We start from the raw sequence: 22,209 nt of genomic DNA, 5'->3' as shown, positions 1-22,209 counted from the left end.
GACTCACTCACCCTGGAAATGGGTGAAATTTTGGCAGAATCAGCTTTACAGGAGGTAAGCTCCACCAATTTTGATCATCAAGAATAAAAGGAGGATTTTCCTGACTATGGTTGTGATATCTTTACCTTTTGTTCTTACTCCAGTGCAATTATGTGACTTTTCTAAGGCAGCATCTGAGAAATTGTCTTTTCAAGATTAGACTTTGATAAAGCATAGAGAAGTCCATCTATGATGGCTTCCAAATCTTCTCTTATTCAGCATAATCAGATTTTGAATAGACTGAATATGATGGAAAATAAAATTATAAGGAAAAATTGAGGTTTTATTTTCCTCAGTCTTCTAGAGTTGCCCCAATTGATATGTTAAGGAAATATTTTTTGGAAGTTTTGAAATATCTTGCTAAGGTTTCCCCTCCAATAGCTCAGGCTTATTATATTCCTATGGGGAAGAGGAAGACCCATAGGAAGATAATAATCTGATAATAATCTGAAGGAAATAAAGTTAATATTGATCAGGTTAAACTAACTGTAATTTTAGAATCTTCTTTGGTGTCTCCGGTTTCAAGAGCAACATTGTTGGTGACTTTTGTTCTAGATTCTGACCAGGATTAGACCTTGAATGCTTTTTTTCAAAATAGGGAGGTTGAGTTCTATAATGCCAAGATCAGGGTTTATCCTGATTTTTGCAGGTGGATTCAGGATAAACAGAAAACATTTTTGGAATTCAAGTGAGCTGTTCTTGGGTTGGGAGATGATTTATTTTTTAAATTTCCTGTAAAGAGTTTGGTTAAATTTCAAGGAACTTCATGTGTGTTTTATGATCTTGCCCAACTTTGGAGATTTGTAGAATCTAGGGTAGCTTTTGGAGTTAGCGATGCACTGGTAGAGTGTAATGGTTAGTAGCTTCCTCGTCTGTTTACTTATATGATGTAGTTTTCCTATTTTTATTTCTTCTCCTAATCTGGTGGACATGTCTTTCTTTTTCTTTATATCCTAATGTTGAATTATATTTGATTTTTGCTTTTCTTGAAAGAGGGCATTTCTGAGGAAGAATATTTTTCTGTTAAATGTTTATTATTAACCTTATAATTAAACAAGTAAAAAAAAAAAAAAAAAAGCAGTCCTAAATGTCTTCCTCCATGGTCTATAATAGGGACAGGGCTTCAGAGGATCTTGAAACTTTTAATAATTCCAGTTTGGCTACGGCATCCTTAGCATGCAGAGCTCATGTTGCAATGCAAAGCCTTGGGGGCGTTCATCACACTGGGATTGTTTTCTCACGTTTTGGTTTGTCTCAAATATCTGGAAAAAATGTCTTTTCACTTGGCCCTTGAAGGGGCGTGAGTAATGGAGAGACGATATTCTCCAGCCATATTAGCTATTCTTGACAGGCTAGACACTTTCCCTCTTCATTAGCATCTGGGTGAATTGGAGAGTTTGTGGTTTGGTGCACTGAAGAGTACTGTTCACTTGATAAGCTTTGGTGCCACTGTTTCTGGAATTTTTGCATTAGGTTTTTTCCAAGGGGTTAGCTCTCAAGTTCATGCCAAGCAAACAGCAGCTCATGCATGCTATTGGGGGGGGGGGGGGGGCATGGGGCATATGTTGGCTAGACTTTAGTATTCTCCTTTAGAAATATCGAGCATATTTAGACTCCTCTACAGTCTTCTGTTCCATCTTGGGACCTGCATTTTGAATTGGTTCTCCTTTAGGAGAGGTCACAATTGATCCTTTGAGACATTCTTTAAAGCTGACTACATGGACATCTATTTTTGTGCTAGTGTTTTTTTAATTTCAGAGGATTTCAGAGGTTCAGGCTCCTTCTTGTAGGGAGTTCTTCTATTGGTTACGAGTGTTACAGATTCTTCCTTCTTCCACTGGTGGTTTGACTTCCACTTGTGTCAGATGATTTATTTAGCTTTGTTTAGTAATGATATGATTAGTACAGACTCATTCATGCCTTACATGTGAGCGGTGATTCTTGAGAGATCTTGAAGCTCAATGATCTTAGGAAATACAGTGGAGTGCTGGAAGGTGAGTCAGCGATTGTAGCTTCTATAGCTCACTAATTGAATGAGTTGATTTTACAGGAATTGATGTACATTCTAGAGCTCCCTTCCCTAGTTGAGGAAGAACTCATTTCTCAAGAGCTCAAGCTCCTCCTTGGACAGAACTGAGGTTGGTATCTCTTTGGGAGATTTGTAAGGCAGCAGCATAGTCTTCGTTACATTCTTTCTAAGCATTATCGTTTAGTGGCGAGAGTCAGGAGAGAGGTTTCTTTCACCTCAGCAGTATTGAGAGTGGCTTCGGCCGCAGCCCACCCTATTTTGGAGTAGCTTGGGTGCATCCTGTTCATCTGGACTGGTCTGACTGGATGAAGAGAGAGGTGAAATTAGTTCTTACCTGATAATTTTCTTTTCTTGAGTCCTGTCAGAACAGTCTAGGACCATCCCTCTGCTGTTAAACTTGTGTATCTCTTCAATTGCAGATTGAAATGATTATAAAGAACTGTGATATTTGCTTCTATGCAGGCGAGTGATTTCACTTTGGGTTCAGAAACGGACTCTTTGTTCTCTGCTTCACCTAGTAGTTTAATTTAAAAAAAGAATACAATTTTGCTTATTGGTTCAATTGATGTGTCTACAGTTAGCTTGTTACAGATAATATTGCAGGCTGAGATCAGCATGGATGTATAGAAGGGGTACATGAGCAAACCTATTAGTCTCTGTCTCTATCTGCTGGTCGGTGAGCATAACCCATTAGTCTGGCTGGCCTGATTGGACTTAAGGAAAGAAAATTATCAGGTAAGAACTAATTTCATATTTCTGTAAAGAACACCTAAAAATTGTGTTTAAAAAAAAAAGGACAGCTAAAGAAAAGAAATTCTGAAGAATAGTGTAGACCAACATTTTTTTTTTTAAAGTATTTGTTATAAAAGGAAAATCATTACGTGGAAGGTTAATTTCTTTGCATGGCCCGTATCCATACTCACTAGTCTGACTCACGAGGTTAGAAAGCAAGTATAGTAACCATAAGCAAACTGACAAGACAATAAAACATTATTCTTAGAACGTTACACCTAGTTTTTTTACACAGCGCTCCTTTGAGTAGTGAGCTTTCATAGCCAGGGCAATCCAGTGGGAGAGTAGTTTGGAGTCCTGTCTGAACATATGAAATTTAAGTGAAATGATCGACATTTTAAAGGTAGAGGCCTGGCTTTACAGTTGATGAATCCAAAACACAGAACAGAGGCAGCTGCTTTTGTTTTTTAATCAAAACAATTTATGGTTTTAAATGAAAAATACCTGCATATGTTACATGATTGGTATACGATTATATTTCACTTCTGAAGATCTTGCAAGAGAACACACAAGTACTAGGAAAATACCCTAAATCTTTTCTGCCCTACAATCAAGCTCTAAAAGAGTAATAATAAAGACCATCAGATTAGGAATGCATGATATATTTTAATCATATATTTTGGCGACCTTTGAAACTAAAGGACTACAACTTATATATATGGCACTGCATTTAAGTGCTAACCAAACATAGATTTTTACTGTGTTTCTTCATAGTGTTCATTTTTTTTAATAAGTACATTTGGCTAAAATGCTGCACTACCTTAACAAGCCTAAACAAGAACATATTAAGCAAAGCTGAAACGTAAGGATCACTGATAATGCTAGCAGGCATGATCAAAGTATTAGCAATACCTTTTTAAACAGTCTGACAAGTATTGTACCAGTTTTTGATTAAGCACTGTAAAAGAAATAAAATTGCTGAATTTTGTTAATTTGTTTAAGCCACTAAAGTCACAGTTGGCACTGAAAGAACAGCAGCATCAGCTGAGACTTCAATCCTTGCAGGACGCAAACAGTATTGAGATGCACTGGCAGCATTGCTGCTGGGAGACGTGGAGTCTGCAGTCTCCACTTTTGGAAGCTCGCTTTGTAATGCCTTAGTGATCATCATTGATGAGGGTTGCTCTTGATTTTTCACAGCTCCTTTGTTTCTCGTCTTGAAATTGCTCTGCTGTGGCCTGTGCCCAGTGTTCTTAACAACTTGATCTACCTCAGGATTAATGAGAGGAGGCTCCGTAGGTCCGTTGGACCGGATGCTTTGCGAGCGAGGGTTAAATCTTCGTCTCTGACTTAAAGGTCCATTCTACAAGAGTTAAAGAAAAAGAAAAGGATAGATTTCATACTTTACAAATTCTAAAAATGATATGCTAATATGAAAAAAAAAAATCATGTGTAGGCATCAAATTCAGATTTTGAAGAAAGGTAGATACACAGTAATAAATGTTACTTTATTACCCTACAGCTACTTAGATAAATTTAAGCTGCTTATCAGGTGAATAAAGCAGCTTGTACAGTGCCTGAAGCCTTTCTCTATCTTTAATATGCAAATGGATAAAGTGTTTTGAATTTGATCTTTATAATATTTTATAAATTCAAAAAGATACGCCTGTTAAAAGTCAAGCCTGGTGTTTTTAAAATGTATCCTCCCAGAAGAAACACTTTCATTTTAATGATACAATATGGTGATATATTCCAAATATAAAATGTTTTGGTTTTAGATGTAATGTATCATGAAAGTAAAGGTTTACATGAAATGATTTTTTACCCATCCTATCCTGTTAGAGGGCTACAAAATACTACTACAAACTTCTTTTGCAAAGAAAATTAGCTTTCAAGCATAGAAGAGAATGAGTGGAGGTGTGGCCTACAGAGTAGAGTAGGAGATCGCAAGCCAGGGTTCAAATCCCACTACTGCTCCTTGTGACCTTTGGGCAGTTATTGCCTCAGATACAAACTTAAAGGTAGATTTTAAAACGAGAGCGCACGCGTCCATGTGCGTGCAGTTCCCGGCGCGCGTTCATGGCCACGATCATTTTATAACGTGCACAGCGGCACGTGCATGTTATAAAATATGCTGTCCGTGTGCACATGTGTGCAGGATTTTAACATTCTCACACGCATGTGCGTGTGGCCCCAACTCACGCCTGCAGAAGGGGGAATTTTTGAAAGTACGCGCGGCGACATGATCAGGCCTTTGACCACTTCCCTCCCCATCCACTCCAATTAAAGAGCGGACTGGAAGGGAACGTTCCTTTAGCCCTACCTACCCTTCCTCTCTTTCCCTCCTCTTCCTCCTCCCCGACCCCTAAACCCTCCCTATCTCCTTTTTTAAATTTTCATAATTACTGCTCCTTGGGCGCAGAAGTGAACTCTGAGCACCAGCAGTTAGCCGGCGCCCACCCTGCCGCTCAGACCAGGGCCCAGTACTTCTGTGTGCATCACCTCCATTAGGCACAGAAGTACTGGGCCCTGGTTTGGGTGGGGAGGGGCAGCGGGGTGGGCTGGGACAACGCCCATAGACACAGAATGGAAGAAAAGCCTTAGCAAATGAGGACCTTAGAATGTAAACCCTCTGGGGACAGGAAAATACCAACAGTACCTGACTGTAATCCGTTAGGAAGTGCCTAAAAGGTGGCATATAAATCAAATAAATAAAAATGTGTCTGCTGCATTGTAAACAAAGCTGGCAGCTACCCAACTGAATAGCAGCTGAGGAAGGTAAAGTGAATGAATGTTCATGATACCTGTGAACCAAGCGGGAGATAATGTTCGGTTCATCAAACCATTTTCCCCTTACATATCACAAAAATGTCAATTAGATAACTATAGAAAAGCTGTAGAGACTGTGGGGTACATTTTAAGAAACAGCGCGCGCGTGTACTTTTGTTCGCACGCCGAGCCCTGCGCGTGCTGCCCATTCCCTCCGAGGCCGCTCCGAAATCGGAGCGGCCTCAGAGGGAACTTTCCTTCCACCCCCCCGGCCCTATCTAAACACCCCCCCCCCATTCTAAAAGTTACGCCTGCCTCTGGTGAGTGTAACTCGCGCGCGCCAGCGGGCTGCTGGCGCCCCATCTCCCGACCCGGGGGCTGTTCCGGAGGCCTCAGCCGCGCCCCGGGACTTACGCGCATCCCGGGGCTTGTGCGCGCCGCCGAGCCTATGCAAAATAGGCTCGGCGCGCGCAGGGGGGTCTTAAAAGGGTTACGCGTGTACCTTACGCGCGTAACCATTTTAAAATCCGGCCCTGTGTGTGTGTGTGGTGGGGGGGACGGGGACATTAGCTGGCAGTTAATACTGTTTGAACTATTTTCAAAAAGTGTTCAATACATAAAATCAACTAGCTGTAAGTATAAAAATGTGTACTTAGCTGGATAAATCGTACTTATCCAGATAAGTTTGAACTTGCACAGCTCGTGGTTTTTATTTATGCAAGAATGCGTGTTCAATGGCACCCACCTGTTTACTTGGCAAAATTTCCTGGAGAGAGGGTTCTGTGAGATTTTGAGTGATCCTATTTAAAGCTTTTGTGCTAGAAGTTTTCCTCTCAGAGATCTTGCTATAACCAGGTGATTTTCGTAGATGTGTGCTTTGCTTCCCAGTTTCTAAATGGAGATTCACTGCAGGTGGTGTTGAGCTGCTTGATGGTCGTAAAGAGTAGTAGTTCTTTGGATGAGAAACTGAAGGAAAAAAGAAGCCATATCATGTTGTCAGATATAGAAAGACTTGTGAGTAAAGGCCAGAAGCATGACAGACTTACTTAGTGTTTGAAATCTGAGTGAGAAATACATCCTCTTTACGCTTCAGTCAATGTATATTCAGATATTTTTCAAATTGTGGACATATCATGAAATATAAGATCCTACTGGCTAAGCATCAAGAATGAAGTGAGAATGCATAGAGATGTTGGCAATTTGAATCCCAGTAGGGCTGACCAATTCTTCTGTTTTAAAAAAAAAGGAGGTTTAATCTCCTGTTTTGGTAAATACTTTCTATAAAATTTAAAAGAAAAAAATTCAAAAGGCAAAAAATGTTGAAAGCCCCTCCTATGAATGAAAAAATAAAATTTTTAGGACTATGGGGAGTATTGTTGCTTTATATTTTCTTAGTGAAATCCATAGACTGTAACGTAGGAAAATTGGTTCATTCCTCTAGTACCACAGTTCAGTTCAGACTCCTTGGTTTTGTACCTCTACCATCAGATGGAGACAGATAAAGTTTTATTGAAATTTCTATATAACATAGCGTGCCACCTGTAGTCCCTCAATATGTAACTATCAAAAGCCAAGATGCCAAAATCAAAACAATTAATTTTAACAGTCCACCCAAATCCCCCACGAACGAAAGGGTGGCAATGCCTTAACATACCATGAAAGAACTCAAGTAAAATAAAATAAAACGGCATAGTGACCTGCTAACAACTCTGCAGCAACTCTGACATAACTACGAAAATGAGCAGATGAGTCTCCCCCCTTATACCATAGGCAGGTATCTGGACTGATCTCTGGTACTAGAAGAATGAAAATTAACAGCTAACAACCCATTTTCCTTTCTCTGTACATACCCAGATCAGTCTAGACTCCTGGGATGTACCTAAGCCCACTAAACTCTGTGGGACCTGGAGAGTCCCACTCGCAGAACACTCTTCCCAAAACTGGCCACAGTTGGAGCCCCGACATCAAACTCCTATGAAGAAAGGCTAAAGAGGTTATGGCTCTTCAGCGTAGAGAAGAGACGGCTGAGGGGAGATATGATAGAGGTTTATAAAATAATGAATGGAATGGAACGAGTAAATGTTTATCAGTGGTTTACTCTTTCAAAAAGTACAAAGACCAGGGGAGAAAATATTTTTTTTACTCAACACATAGTTAAGCTCTGAAATTTGTTGGCAGAGGATGTGGTGAAAGCTATTAGCATAGTTGTGACTAAAAAAGGTTTGGACAAGTTCCTGAAGGAAAAGTCCATTAACCATTATTAAGGTAGAGTTGTAGAAATCCACTGCTTATTCTTGGAGTCTATCTATCCCTTGGGATCCTGCCAGGTACTTGTGACCTGGCTTGGCCAACTCTTGGAAACAGGATACTGATCTGACCCAGTATGGCAAGCCTTGTGTTTTTATGTTCTTATGTTCTCTTTAGCTGTTCATTCAGTATTCTTACGTCTGGTCTCGATGTTTCAAGAAGACCCCTGCTTTACAAGTATTAAAGTAATGCCTGTTTGAACAGCAAACAGTGGAAGTAGTTAAGTAGGATGAATGTTCAAAAACTGCTTATTTCTCCTGTGGAAAAAAGTATGTTGCTAAGGGAGGGAAGGTTTAGAGCCAACTGTTACATAAAGAAGTATTTCTACATAGAAAGGATGGTAGATGCATGGAACAGTCCTCCAGTGCAGTTCATGAGATCAAATAAAAGATTTAAATACAAAAAAAAAACCTGTATTGGACTTTAATAAAAAACAAAACAAAAACAATGAGATATTCACCGCCCCAGGCATTTATACCACAACAATGCCTAGTAGGCAGGTTTTGGGCCATACATATTGTGTTCCAGAGGAAGCCCAGTCCCTGGCCAAAGGCTCTTGCTGTAATGACTGGGATATATGAGAGAAAGAAAGGGTTAAAAATGGGGAAAAACTTCAGATAATTATGAATAAAATTTCATAGAGGTAAGTTCTATTATTACTAAACTAGAAAACCAAAGGAACAAGAGGAAGATGCTGGGCAAAAAAAACAAAAACCTCATGGGGTGAGCGAAAAGGATCCCTAGTGGTGGAATCCAGACTATAGAGAGAGCAGAAGGGTTTGTAGTATGCAGTAGGTAGGAAAGTTAAGCAGACTAGATGCGCATGTCTGTTTGTAGTATGCAGTAGGTAGGAAAGTTAAGCAGACTAGATGAGCATGTCTGTTTTATGTGCTGCTGGTTTCCAAAAATGAACACCTCATATAAATATGCACAACTTGAAAAAGCAATTTTGGAAAAAAATAATTTTGTTAGTAGATTTTAAGCATTTGTTTCCTCATGGCAGACCCATAATGCAAAGAAGAATCTGTGGAGCACCACAGATTTAGTGGGGAAATCTAATGTTCTCATGTTAGTGCTTCTGTGTTGGTTCCTCCTTCTGTAAGTGAAGTTTTACAATACAATGAGCAAAGCAACTATGATTTAGAACCCTATGGGGAAATCCACACTCCCCCCCTCCCCCCACACACACACAAACACTATTATGAGCAAGAGCTGGTATAGTGGACTAGCCAAAGAAGTTTTTATTTTTTTGCTGGGGGGAATGAGGGAAGGAGAGAGAGGGAGAGGTAATTTCCTTTCTTGGTGCCTCCTGCCATTTTCTCCTTGGTGCTTTCCTTTTGAAAAGAAAGGGAATGACCTGTTTAACAAAAAATGCTTTAAAATCAATATTTTGCTGTAAATGTACAGAGATGTAGAAATGGGACCATACAGTTTAAGAAATTACAGTAAAATACATTACAGCTTTACTCAGCTATATTGGCGCTTCAAAACATTTACAAGTTGCATTTCTCTTAGACTGATCATTTCTATAGATCTATATTTAAAATTGAATATTTGTTGCTGTCCATCTGCTTTCCTGTTCATTTTTAACCTGCGGCAGTGCAGGGAAGTAGATGTTTATTAGGTGTTAGAACAAGTATTCTCATTTTACTGGTCAGATTGAAAGGAACCCACTTCCCCATGAAGTGAAATGTTCTTGTGTTTCAAAATATAAAATGCTTAAGTTCAATGCCTTTGTCTAATGGGCGCAGAGGGAGTGGGGAATTGGAATCAGGCTGCAGGCAAGGGAAGAATAACCCTGGCTTGGTTTATTTGTTGCTTGCAGTCTGCACGGTCAACAAACTGCTGTTTGGCTGCAAGCCTCCTACATTAGGCTAGCTAACAAAACTCTAGAGCAAACATTTTAGCTAAACCATGTGAGGAATTGATGAGGACTTTTATAGGTTGTCACCAGTGGAGTTGTGGTTATCTGCTTGCTGTTAAAGCACAAGCATTGACATGCCCATATTAATGCAAAAAAAAAGTAACTGTACTCTGAAGGATTAGTTATCTTTTGGGCATTAATCAGACTGCTTTACACCCTCAGGAATTTAATGTATGTAATCAAATTCTGTCTTCAAGAGTAACAGGTAGATTAGCATACATTTGCATATTATTAGCATGGGGGATGACATTACTCAAAGCAGGCCTGCATTCAAGAGGCACGATGCTGATAGGATGCATCTTAAGGCTCTGAGAACTTGCAAGTTAGCGCACATTAGCTCATAGATCCTTGTGGGCCTGATTCATTAAGACGTTTCTCCCATTCTGTGTCCATTTGAAAAAGACCTTGAATCAAGTCTCAGGTTTGGTACATAGTTTTGAGAGAACAACCTCTACATAGAACCTTAATATCAGTATACACTGTCGCTATTTTAGTTTGCTTTGTTTGATTTGCTGACTGTAAGCTGGTTTGTTCTGATGAAAATAAGCTGTTTTGTATTTCTTACTAGATGGTTTAATAAAGTTGCCTGTAAATTGGATCCTAAGTTATGGGTGTTCCCAATACAATACATCCAATGCTGGTTTAGAAGCACACATCTAAACTTACGTTCTCCACACAGCAGAATTTGTTTCTTTAGCTGTTCTGTGTCACAGGAAAACCGTGCAGATCTACCCAGCTCTTCATCGTACTTCCGTTCACTGACAAAATGCTGGAAAATGCAAAGGAAATCTATATTTCAAGCTTACAAACCACTAACGTTTTCTTATTCTTCTTACTTTATTTCTTGCTTTCTGTGAAAACCTTAGTTCTAATTTGAGGCTAGGGTTGGTTTTTTTTGGAAATTAAATTGTATTGACCAATCAGAGCAACATCCAACTGAAATGCAGATATATAAGTCAGGTTAAAAGTCAACAATTACAGTTTTCCAACAAAGAGTTCCCAAATCCTTCCTTCCCTGCCCTCACTACATTACAATAATAGTAATAATAATAAAGCATAATCAATATCAGCAGATTAACCACGACTCCTATCTGTGACCCAGGATCAAAGTCATATGATCAAATCCAGTTTGCTTAGGTCCCGAGAATGTTTGCCAAATTTTATTAAATTTCTCCAATTTGTCCTGTCTCATAGCTGTAAGTTTCTGCAAATAAAAAACTATATGTAACTTCTTTTCAAACATTACTAATGTAGGACAATCAGGTTGTTTTCAACTAACAGCAATAGACAATCTGGCTGCCATAGCGTACTGTAAAAGAAGAATCTGCATCGGTTTAGAGAGATCTGAAACTTAAATTCAATAAAAAGTATCTGGAATCTTTAGGTATCTCACACTTCAATACCACTTTTAACTTTTGTATGGTCGTATCCCTAATCTTTATCCACCCCCACCATATATGGAGCATTGAGCCATTAGCACACATTCTCTCCAACAATCTGCTGAGGTATCTGCATATATCTTAGGTAATTTGTCCGGAGTTAAATACCACCTTATATGAGAAGAAATCGAGCTATGACCTATAGTCATAAATCAAATATCTCAAGTACCATCCTCAAAAGGTACCCCTACATCCTTTCCCCAAGCCTCCAAATGTTTGTGTTTAGTAGGCAAGTCTCCCAAATGTTGTTGATATAATTTGGAAATTATCTTCTTGCTTCTCCTAGGGTTGTCAAAAAGGGCCTTCAACTAGCATTTTGCCATAAGATAAAGCCATTCATATGTGCGCAGATTGAAAGCAATGAGGCAATTTTACATATGTGAATCGCTCTTTAGACACAAAATAATATTTCTTGCATAATTCAACAAAATCTACCACTTTATTAAAGGACCACAACTGACCTATTTTAGGGCCTGATTCACTAAGGCTTTTCTCACATTCTGTGTCTATGGGAAAGATGCTTAGTGAACCAGGCTCTTGGTTATATCTATCCCCTCCCATCTCTGGAATTTGATCCGGGGTGGAAGTTTTCATTTTAACATATAGGAGAATTAGCAAAAGATACCATCTAGCTAATAACAGATTTCCTCCATGTGTCTTACAGCTTAAAAGTTAGTTTGGTATATAGGATATACTCACAGGAAGTAATAGTTTTTTATTAACCAAAATTGTGTCTGTAATGGAATATTGTCAGCCATGACCTGTTATATAAGTGCCCATTGTTTGTAGTTCACTAGGTAAATGCCAATGTATCACTGCTTACAATTGGACAGCCACAAAATATGTTTTCAAATTGAGTACCCCTAGTCCTTCAGCACATTTATGCTGATATGACAGTACGAGTCACTTTAGAGGGTCTCTGCCTCCAAATAAAACAAAAAAAATTGCAAACCCATTTTTTTTAAAGTAAGCGTCCAGAGCAAATCTAGGTAGGGCCTAAAAAAGATTCAATAATCTAGGAAAAACATTCATATTCACTGTGGCTATTCTCCCAAGCCAAGAAATAATATATCAATCCCATATGTCCAGATCCTTGAACATTTTGGAGAGATAGGATATTCTGTGTATTTGAATGGATTCTGGTTCCGATTCACATCTCTACTCTATACCAATAGGATGGGAGAAACAGATTAAAGGCTGTTTCTCCCATCCTATTGGGATGAGGAATAGTCTAGTGGTTAGAGCAGTGGGCTACAGACCAGGGTTTGAATCCTGCTGTCGCTCCTTGTGACCTTGGGCAAGTCACTTTACCCTCCATTGCCTCAGGTACAAACTTAGATTGTAAGCCCTCTGGGGATAGGGAAATACCTACAGTACCTGAATGTAAACCGATGTGATATCTCAGATCAAATGTCTGTATATAAAAAAAATAATAAATATAAATAAATAATTGGCTTTACCATTTTAAACTTTAAACAAGACTTTGAGAAGTCACAAATTTATTTAGCAGCACTTATAACATTGATAAGCTGTGAAGACTATTTTTATCATTTCACAATATCACAGTAAAAGTTATGCTGGGAGCCAAAATCAGTTTCCAGTGAGCTTTTTACTGTCTAATGACTTTAATACTCATTAGTACTGTTATCATCGCTGCTGTGTACAAGAGATTTGAACTGGGATTTAAGTGTTTTCAGGGCACTTTGCATTGTAATTCCCCCCCCAGGGAATCTTGGAAATGTAAGTAATTTACTATCAAGGGAAGTGTACCACCCAAACTGTACACAAAACCACAGTTTTATTCTGGGTCCACTATGCAGGATAAACCAGCCCAGAGGTTGCATAAGGACCTCAAGGAAGGCGGTAAGTGGGGACCAGGGCAGAAGGCCCCCCCCCAGCACATGGTTCTGTGGAGGGGAAGGCCCAGCTGGGTAGACCAGGGCATCAGGCTTCATTTTTACTTGGTGAAGGGAGGTCAGAGGAGTCCAGAGAGGTCTTGACTAAGCCTGGCTCAGTCCAACTGTAAAGGCCCAGCGTCCGGAGCTTTCTCAGGGGTGGGAAGTGGGTCGGAAGACCTTCTGGAGGCCCGTTTTGGTTTCTATTTTGTTTTGAGGGAGGAATTTTAGGGGTTTCTTAATGGGAGGTTTTTTAGGTTCTGGAAATGATCCAAACCAAAAAAATATTACACAAACTGAAAAAACAAAACACTCCCCTACCCTCGCCACAAAATGAAAAAATGAACTGAAACAAATTTTTGTTATTGCTGACGTTCCTAATCTGGAGTATTTTGTCCAGTACTCTACTGAAGGCCATGCCTCTAAAATGATATAAACAAGGTAGAGGCAGTTTTGAGAAGAGTTGCCAAAATAGTGCAGAGTAAGCATCAAAAACCCTCTGAAATGAGATTTAAGGACCTAAATAGAATAAAAGCTACATTATCTGTCATGTTACCACCTAGAATGCTCTGTTAACTGGCATCTCACCTAGGCAGCACCTTCCGTGAAGGTGGGAATTACAGGAGGAGGGTTTGGATTAAGGAGCAGAGTTGCTCTTCTCTGCTCTGTCCACTCCAGCCTTTCGCTCTTCCTTCCTATTCTGCAAGGTTAACCAAACATGCCAGTTATTCAAGAGCCGTATGCTTCCTGCTCCCACCCTTCCCCTCCCAGGCAGCAGCATTCAGGGAACAGGAGGGGAGAGGGTGTGGCCAGAGCAGACAAAGCACTGAAGCACTCTCCTCCATAATCCAGTCTCTTTCTTCTGGTCATTTCCTGTCCTGCTCCCCTCCCTCTTTAGCAGACTTTTCAGTTGAATATAGTCTGTTTGGTTTTCAGCAGAAAATCTGATTGGCTAGATTTAGGGAAGCTGGTTTCTCCTGGCTAAACTTTAGCCAATTAGTGCTCAAAATCAGCGCTAAACAGCTGGGTTCTCTAAAACCCGCCACAGAAGCAGCAGAATGCCTTTTGGTTTGGGGGGGGGGGGGTGCGACCCAACCAAGCTCTGCCTCCTCTATTTCTGCCCTACCTCTCTCTTCTCCTGTCTCGCTGCCTCTCTCTATCTCTTCCTGTCTTCCCCATAAGATCCCATTTTCCCCCCACACTGACCCTTGGACTACATCCTCCACCTCTTCTGTAATTCAAAGCAGTAGTCAGGCCCAGAGCTGCAAAGATGTAAGATGTACATGCTGCACTGCTGCTCTCCTCCTGCTGAACAGTTGTTAACTGCCCATCCCAGCCCTGGATCTCCTAAAGTGATTCTGCAGGAAGGGTCAGATTTTGGTCAACCATGCCCACTGTGGCCCAACCCATTCCAATGCCTATGTCCCACCACCACTAAACCAGTGATTCCCTGCTCCCTACCTCCAGACTAATTTTGGAAAACAAAGGCCCTGTAACTGCACCTTGAATAGGGTGCACAGTTCTGGTCACCCCATCTCAAACAAAGACATTGCAGAAATAGAAAAAGTGCAGAGAAGAGCGACGAAATTACTGAAGGGGATGGAATATCTCTCATGATGAAAGGCTATGCAGATTAGGGCTCTTCGGTTTGGAAAAGAGACAGTTAAAAGAGGACATTAAAAGAAGTTTATATAATCATGAGTGAGGTGGAATGGGTAAATAAAGGATTGCTATTTGCCTTTTTAAAAAAATACTAAAATAAGGGAACACTCCATAAAACTTAACAACCAAAAGATTTAAAACAGATCATAGAAAGTACTTTTTCTCTCAACATGCAATCAAAACTATGGAATCTGTTGCTAGAGGACATTGTCAACATAACATAATCAAAAGGAAAAGTTAACATAAGAAGTTGCCTTACTGAGTCAAACCAAGGGTCCATTAAGCCCAACATTCTGTTTCCAACAGTGGCCAAGACAGGTTAGAAGTAACTGATGCCGGTAATAAGCAGTGGCTATTCCCTAAATCAGCATGATTAATAGCAGTTTATGGGTTTCTATAAAATCATGAGAGTACTAGAACGGGTAAATGTGAATTGGTTATTTACTCTTTCGGATAATAGGGGGATTAGGAAGCACTCCATGAAGTTAGCAAGTAGCACATTTAAAACAAATTGGAGAAAATTCTTTTCACTCAACTCACAATTAAGCTCTGGAATTCATTGCCTGAGAATGTGATCAGGGCAGTTAGTATAACTGTGTTCAAAAAAGGTTTGGATAAGTTCTTGGAGGAGAAGTCCATAAACTGCTATTAATCAAGTTGACTTAGGGAATAGCCACTGATATTACTGGCATTTATAGCATTGGGTCTATTTAATGTTTGGGTACTTGTCAGGTACTTGTAACCTGGATTGGACAGTGTTGGAAACAGGATGCTGGGCTTGATGGACCCTCAATCTGACCCAGTATGGCAGCTTCTTATGTTCTCCTCCAGGAACTTATCAAACCTTTTTTAAATCCAGCTACACTAACTGCTTTAACCCATTTTCTCTGGCAATGAATTCCAGAGCTTAATTGTGCATTGAGTGAAAAAGAATTTTCATAGTTCTTAACCTATTATTAGCTAGGTAGACAAAAAAAGCTATTGCTATCTCTGGGAGTTGATAACAGAGCATGGGTTTATTTTATGGGATCTGCCAAGTATTTGCAACCTGGATTGGTCACCGTCAAAGACAGGATGCTGGGCTCGATGGATCTTGGTCTGACCAGGTATGGCATTTCTTATGTTCTTATGCTGCCATCTCTTCCTTCTCTCCCTCCCATCCACTGTAATTTATTTAAAAAGAGAGAAGGCAACAAACCTAACTTCAATAAGGAGCGATATCCTGCAGGTGTGCTATATTCTTACAAAAACAACAAAAGGACTCTGTGTAATAAAGTATAAATAGCGGATTGCCAATGCCATAATCAAATGTTATTTTCAAAAAAAGTTATTTTTAAGGAGAGAACCGCATCAGCAAGCCTGACAACGGCAATGCATGCAGCAGAGCCGTCCGGTCTAATCCTCATATGCGGTGATATTTATAGAAGCAGAAACGATGCTTTGAAAAAAATTTTGAATATAGTATTTTTGTAGTGTAATCCCTCCATACCCGTATCTGAAAATGTTATATGAGACCCTATATTCTTAGCCAGAGCAGTGTAAAAGGGAACAACCGGGCAAAATAAGTAAACCAATTGATCCTTATCTGCTGTCATTTATGTTACTGTTACTAGGCTATGGATTGCATTTAAGAGGAAATCAGAAACATATCCTTATCACCAATGAATTATACAGTTCAAAGGGTAACCCATTTTACCAAAGCTGATAATTGACTATGCTGAGTTTGACACATAGCATGCAATGAAAATACATTATCATACACTGTTTGGAAATAGCAATTATATTTTTAAACAGTGCATACTATTTCCAGTCTGATAAGCCAGGTGCAATGTGTGGGAAATAATGAACTGCATCACCTGAAACTACAATGGGGCAGTGTGGCTTGCAAAAATACTTTGCAAACTTCTCTACTCTGTGAAAGTTAACTATACATTAAAAAGTGTAGTTAACATTCAGCAGAGAGGATCACCATGCTAAGATGCCTGGCAATGCTTCTGAGGCTGTGATTTTTCAAAGAGCGCCAAATCCTGAGTGAAGAGCCCACCCCCACCCCATCTCCTAGCATATAAACACATAAGCCCCACTCCTGACCTCCAAACCACATTCCCACCCAATTAAAAAAAACAAACCAAAACAAAACCACCCTATGCTGGCTCCTCGGGAAAAGCAAACCATGAGTCAGCCGGTGCCATTTTGGATTACACTGCTGGCTGGGCAGGAGCAACATGGGATCTCCCCTGTTCCCTGGAGATCCACAGAGGTAATCAGGTTAGGGGGAGTCCTGGAGGGGGGGGGGGGCTACTTTTTTAAAAAATTGGCTGCGGGCAGTCTTTGGAAGCCAGGGGTGGTGTTTTGAGGCCGGGGTGTGGCTTCCTGGGGAGGGCTTTACTTGTGGATGTGCCAGAGGGGGAGGTAGGGGGCATGAGGGATTTCACTTTATATGGTGTGTGTGTGTGTGTAGGGCAGGAGGGGACGCTTGGTTGAGGGGAATGCTTAACTTGGGCACTGAAGTCCTATTAAGATGCTTGCCTGATGCACCAGAATTTGGCTTTCCCTTGGCCAGCTCCAGCACATGCAATCCCTGTATATGGGATTTACTAAACTGCAGTACTCAGATACCATTTAACCACTGTTTTGTAAATAAGGCTCTGAATAATTTCAAAAGGAAATTGCATATTTTTGAAGGAAAGGAAGATCAGTGAGTACAACAATAAAAGTAACACTCTAAGGAAATGTGTTGATCCTAAGACTTAAGATGCTTGGGTTTGAGAATGAAGTTGGGTTTTTTTTTCCAGAATGTTGCTGAATTAGCTACAGATGGCAGTGAATTATTTTCTTCCCCTGGGCCATCTGAGAGAGCTGTTTGACAGGAGAAAATTAGACATTATCAATTTGTCTACTTTCAGCTTAACCAAGCATGTAACTACATAACAAAGTCACTCCTTTTTAATGTAAGATTAAACAATGATACATAAAGGCCGACACAGAATGGTGTGCTCGGCCAAGGGCACCGTTTAGCACCCGACTGGCCGTGCGTTTTCGATGCGCGTCTATTACACCTTATACTATAAGGGGTTTAGCGCGTCAAAAACACATGTCCAACCCCCCCGAAAACTAATAGCGCTCATCACATGCAAATGAATGTTGAAGAGTCTATTAGTTAGTTGCCCAGGATATTGAAAGTAAAATGTGTGTCCAAGCTGCACATTTTATTCTCAGAAATTAACGTCTGCCCAAGGGCAGACGTTAAATTCTGAGCAACCTGGAAAAGTGTACAAAAAAGCAGAAAAAATGCTTTTCTGTACACCCTCTGACTTCATATCCTAGTGATATTAATATTTGGGTGATATTAAGTTGGAGGAACGAAAAATTAAAAAAAAATGTTTTTTAAAATCTGCCCGCTGGTCAGTGGGTTAGAAAAACGCACGCTCAATTTTACTGATGTCCGTTTTCCTAACCCATGGCTGTCAGCGGGTTCGGAAACCGACACCAGTAAAATAGAGCGTCGGTTGTCGGGACAGGCTGGCAGCCACCCCTTTGCTAATAAGGAGGCGCTAGGGATGCGCTATTGTCCCTAGTGTCTCCTTATTAGCACAATCCCTCAAGAATCATGCGCCCAGGAGACGTGGCAGGAGAGCGGACGCTCAGCATGGAGCACCCGCTCTTTCGCGATTCTTATTGTATTGGCCTGATAGTGCAGTGCATTAATACTTGTAGGTGTGCTAGTTCAAAAATAAGATGCTCAGGTGTGAGAAACATTTTTAGCCATTTAGGGGCTTATGCAATAAAACATGCACAAAAATATTCAGCATGCAACATTGTAATGTGCATGATAAAATAGAATTTAATATGCTAAATAAAAAATAGTACAGAGGTACACTAAAACTTTCCTTCACTAAAACGGAGTTTTTACATTAACATAAAGTATAACATCCATGCTAATTGCCAGGAAACCTCAGTGCTAACTAGCCCAAAATAAAAGGGACAATTAGCTCAAGGAATTTTTTCCCACATCCTCCCATCTCTAGAGTACAATGTAAAGGACCCTTGGATCCTCTCCCTGCTCTTCCAAAGTACAGCTGCAGGGACCCTTGGATCCTCTCCCACTCTAGGGATGTGCAGACAAAATGTTTATGTTCATAAGTCCATAAGTCGAAGGTGAGGGTCAATTTCGGTCAATATGGACATATGTAGAATTCCATAAGTTGAGGCTATGTCCATACGTGCACCGGTTCCCTAAATAAAAATTTAAACCTCTCACCCTCCTTAATCCCCCCCCCAAGACTTACCAAAACTCCCTGGTGGTCCAGCGGGGAGTCAGGAAGCCTCGGAGGGAATTCGCTTTCGCCCTCCCCTCACCTTCCCCTCCTTTCCTCTACCTAACCCACCCCCCCGGCCCTGTCTAAACCCCCCCCCCTATCTTTGTCGGGGGATTTACACCTCCCGGAGGGAGAAGTAAATCCCCGCGCGCCAGCAGTCCGCTAGAGCGCCAAGATGCGACCCGGGGGCGGTTCTGGAGGGCGCGGCCACGCCCCCGGACCTCCCCGGGCCGAAACCACGCCCCCGGGCTCGCCCCCGAAACGGCGCATCCCGCCCCGAAAACGCCGCGCCGATCGGCCCCGCCCCGACACGCCCCCCTCGAAAAACCCCGGGACTTACGCGAGTCCCGGGGCTCTGCGCGCGCCGGCAGACCTATGTAAAATAGGCGCACCGGCACGCAAGGCCCTGCTCGCGTAAATCCGGGCGGATTTACGCGAGCAGGGCTCTTAAAATCCGTCCCATAGTGGATAACACATGGAAATCGTCGGTTCAGTGTGCTGCGGCATTCAAAAAAGCAAACAGAATGTTGGGAATTATTAGAAAGGGAATGGTGAATAAAATGGAAAATGTCATAATGCCTCTGTATCGCTCCATGGTGAGATCGCACCTTGAATATTGCTACAATTCTGGTTGCCGCATCTCAAAAAAGATATAATTGCGATGGAGAAGGTACAGAGAAGGGCTACCAAAATGATAAGGGGAATGGAACAGCTCCCCTATGAGGAAAGACTAAAGAGGATAGGACTTTTCAGCTTGGAGAAGAGATGGCTAAGGGGGGATATGATAGAGGTGTTTAAAATCATGAGAGGTCGAGAACGGGTAGATGTGAATCGGTTATTTACTCTTTCGAATAATAGAAAGACTAGGGGGCACTCCATGAAGTTAGCATGTGGCACATTTAAAACTAATAGGAGAAAGTTCTTTTTTACTCAACGCACAATTAAACTCTGGAATTTGTTGCCAGAAGATGTAGTTAGTGCAGTTAGTATAGCTGTGTTTAAAAAAGGATTGGATAGGTTCTTGGAGGAGAAGTCCATTACCTGCTATTAAGTTCACTTAGAGAATAGCCACTGCCATTAGCAATGGTAACATGGAATAGACTTAGTTTTTGGGTACGTGCCAGGTTCTTATGGTCTGGATTGGCCACTGTTGGAAACAGGATGCTGGGCTTGATGGACCTTTGGTCTGACCCAGTATAGCATGTTCTTATGTTCTTAGTATTCAAAACCCCAGTTAACACAATCAGCAAAAGCAAAGAATCAAAATAAAGATGCGTCATTGGCATAGGGTGGCCAACTTTTCCATGAATCATAACCTGAATCTCACCAAACTTGAGGACTGGGGTGGGGGAGGAAGAGAGAGTGATACTTTCTGAGTATGAGAGGGAGCTGCTGTCAGTTGTAAATCCACAGTCCTTATCACTTAGATTCCAAGCACCCACTTTATTTTATAAAATGTTATTTTAACTATCCTTATAAACAACAGATCAATCACAGCCTCTCTTGCAGACCATTTTCTTCTCTTATCACATGTAAAGCCTCTATAATATATATACACTCCCACCAACACACAGCCCCCACCTCACATACCCTGTGCTGCCCTCCTGTCTCTAGCCCCCTCCCTGTTCCCTCCTGTCTTCCTCTCCCTTCTTCCTCCCTTGTGCCTCTTTTGTCTCTCTCTCCCCTTCCCTGTTCCTTCCATACCACCATCGCTATCTCTCCTTTTATCCTCATAGGTATTTCTTCCTTCCCTCAGCCCCCTCCTTCCATCCATACCCCTCATATTATCTATCTCTCCCTTCCCTCCCCTGTATCCTCTGTCTCTCCACTCCCATATCTCCCATGGGAGTCTCTCCCTTTTCTTCCCTCCTCCCATTCTCCTTTACTCCATGCCCCCCCCCCCATTCCCTCCCATATGTGTATTGCTACCCTTTCCTCCCCTTTTGTCTTAGTCCCTTCTCTCTCTACCTTCCCTCACCCTGAAACCTCTCTCTCCCTGTCTCTCCACCCTCCTCTCCTCTATGCCTGTATCTCTCTTTCCTGGCTCACTTTAGCAGTTCTCTCAGGTCTTGGCCCAGCACACAGTGAGGAAGGGGTCAGAAACCATAAGGCCACTCCTGCAGGGATCTGCAGAGATATTTGGAGCTGAGGACTGTGCTGTGCTCCACCTCCTCTCCCCATGCTATCCAATCAAAATACAGGAAAGCAGATGAGGGCAGGAAACAGTGTTGCCAACCTCGCTTATTTCCCACAAGTTTGGTTTGTTTTTATAGCAATTAGCTTTTTTTTTTTTTTTTTTTTTGCATTCATGGGTTGGTTATAATTGGGCTTTTTTTCTCGAAATCACATTTTTTGGGGCTTGGTGGGCGGGACTTGAGTCCTGCTCTCCCTGTGATTGGCTGCTGCTGCTGAGTTCTATCCATAGGAGTGGCATAGCTACGGTGCGCTGGATGGGCCATGGCTCACCCACTTTTCATTCAGGCCTAAAGCAGTCTTGGGGCACTGGGGCAGCCAATCGGCAGTCCAGGCTCTCGGGCAGGATTCCCAGCAGCTTCAGATGACCAAGTCAGGCACAGCATGGCGCCGTACTCTGGCTGCCTTGCATTACAATTTTCTGAACCTCAAGAGGCGAGGAAACTTTTATGCAGCATAGCAGGGCTGAACGCTGAAGGGAGTGAAGTACTCAGCTGGAGACAATCAATGAGAATAGGTTCCTGGACAGGGAGAAATGAATGTGAAGGGAGCTGGGGATCTGCTGGGTGGGTGGAATGAGTGTGAAGGGGCCAGAGATGTGCTTGGAGGGGATGGGGAGGGGAATGAGTGTGATTGGATCGGAAATGTGCTTGGAGGGGGTAGGGAGGGGAATGAGTGTGATTGGACCGGAAACGTGCTTGGAGGGAATGGGGAGGGGAATGAGTGTGATTGGACCGGAAATGTGCTTGGAGGGGGTAGGGAGGGGAATGAGTGTGATTGGACCGGAAAAGTGCTTGGAGGGGGTGGGGAGGGGGGAATGAGTGTGATTGGGCCGTAGACTTGCTTGGAGGTGGTGGGGGGGGGGGGGCGGGAATGAGTGTGAGGGGGCCAGAGACTTGCT

The 22,209-nt window shown here is 41.7% G+C and overlaps 1 protein-coding gene across 3 annotated transcripts in view; it reads right to left on the bottom strand.

Moving 5' to 3' along the window:
- Positions 1-3,453: 3,453 nt before the first annotated feature.
- SPATS2L (spermatogenesis associated serine rich 2 like) overlaps positions 3,454-22,209 on the bottom strand; it is a 174,722-nt gene continuing 155,966 nt past the window's right edge. For all 3 annotated transcript variants that reach the window (XM_029606208.1, XM_029606206.1, XM_029606207.1), the window contains exons 10-12: positions 10,467-10,569; positions 6,315-6,535; positions 3,454-4,163 (exon numbers count right to left, since the gene is read on the bottom strand). In XM_029606208.1, the coding sequence (XP_029462068.1) occupies positions 3,798-4,163; positions 6,315-6,535; positions 10,467-10,569 (690 nt within the window). In that variant the 3' untranslated portion in view covers positions 3,454-3,797. The remainder of the gene's footprint in view (positions 4,164-6,314; positions 6,536-10,466; positions 10,570-22,209) is intronic.

The sequence above is a fragment of the Rhinatrema bivittatum genome, chromosome 6, assembly GCF_901001135.1.
Source record: "Rhinatrema bivittatum chromosome 6, aRhiBiv1.1, whole genome shotgun sequence".
NCBI classification, from domain to species: Eukaryota; Metazoa; Chordata; class Amphibia; order Gymnophiona; family Rhinatrematidae; genus Rhinatrema; species Rhinatrema bivittatum.
The sequence above is the reverse complement of the archived record's forward strand: the minus strand, read 5'-3'. Positions and strand labels throughout refer to the sequence as shown.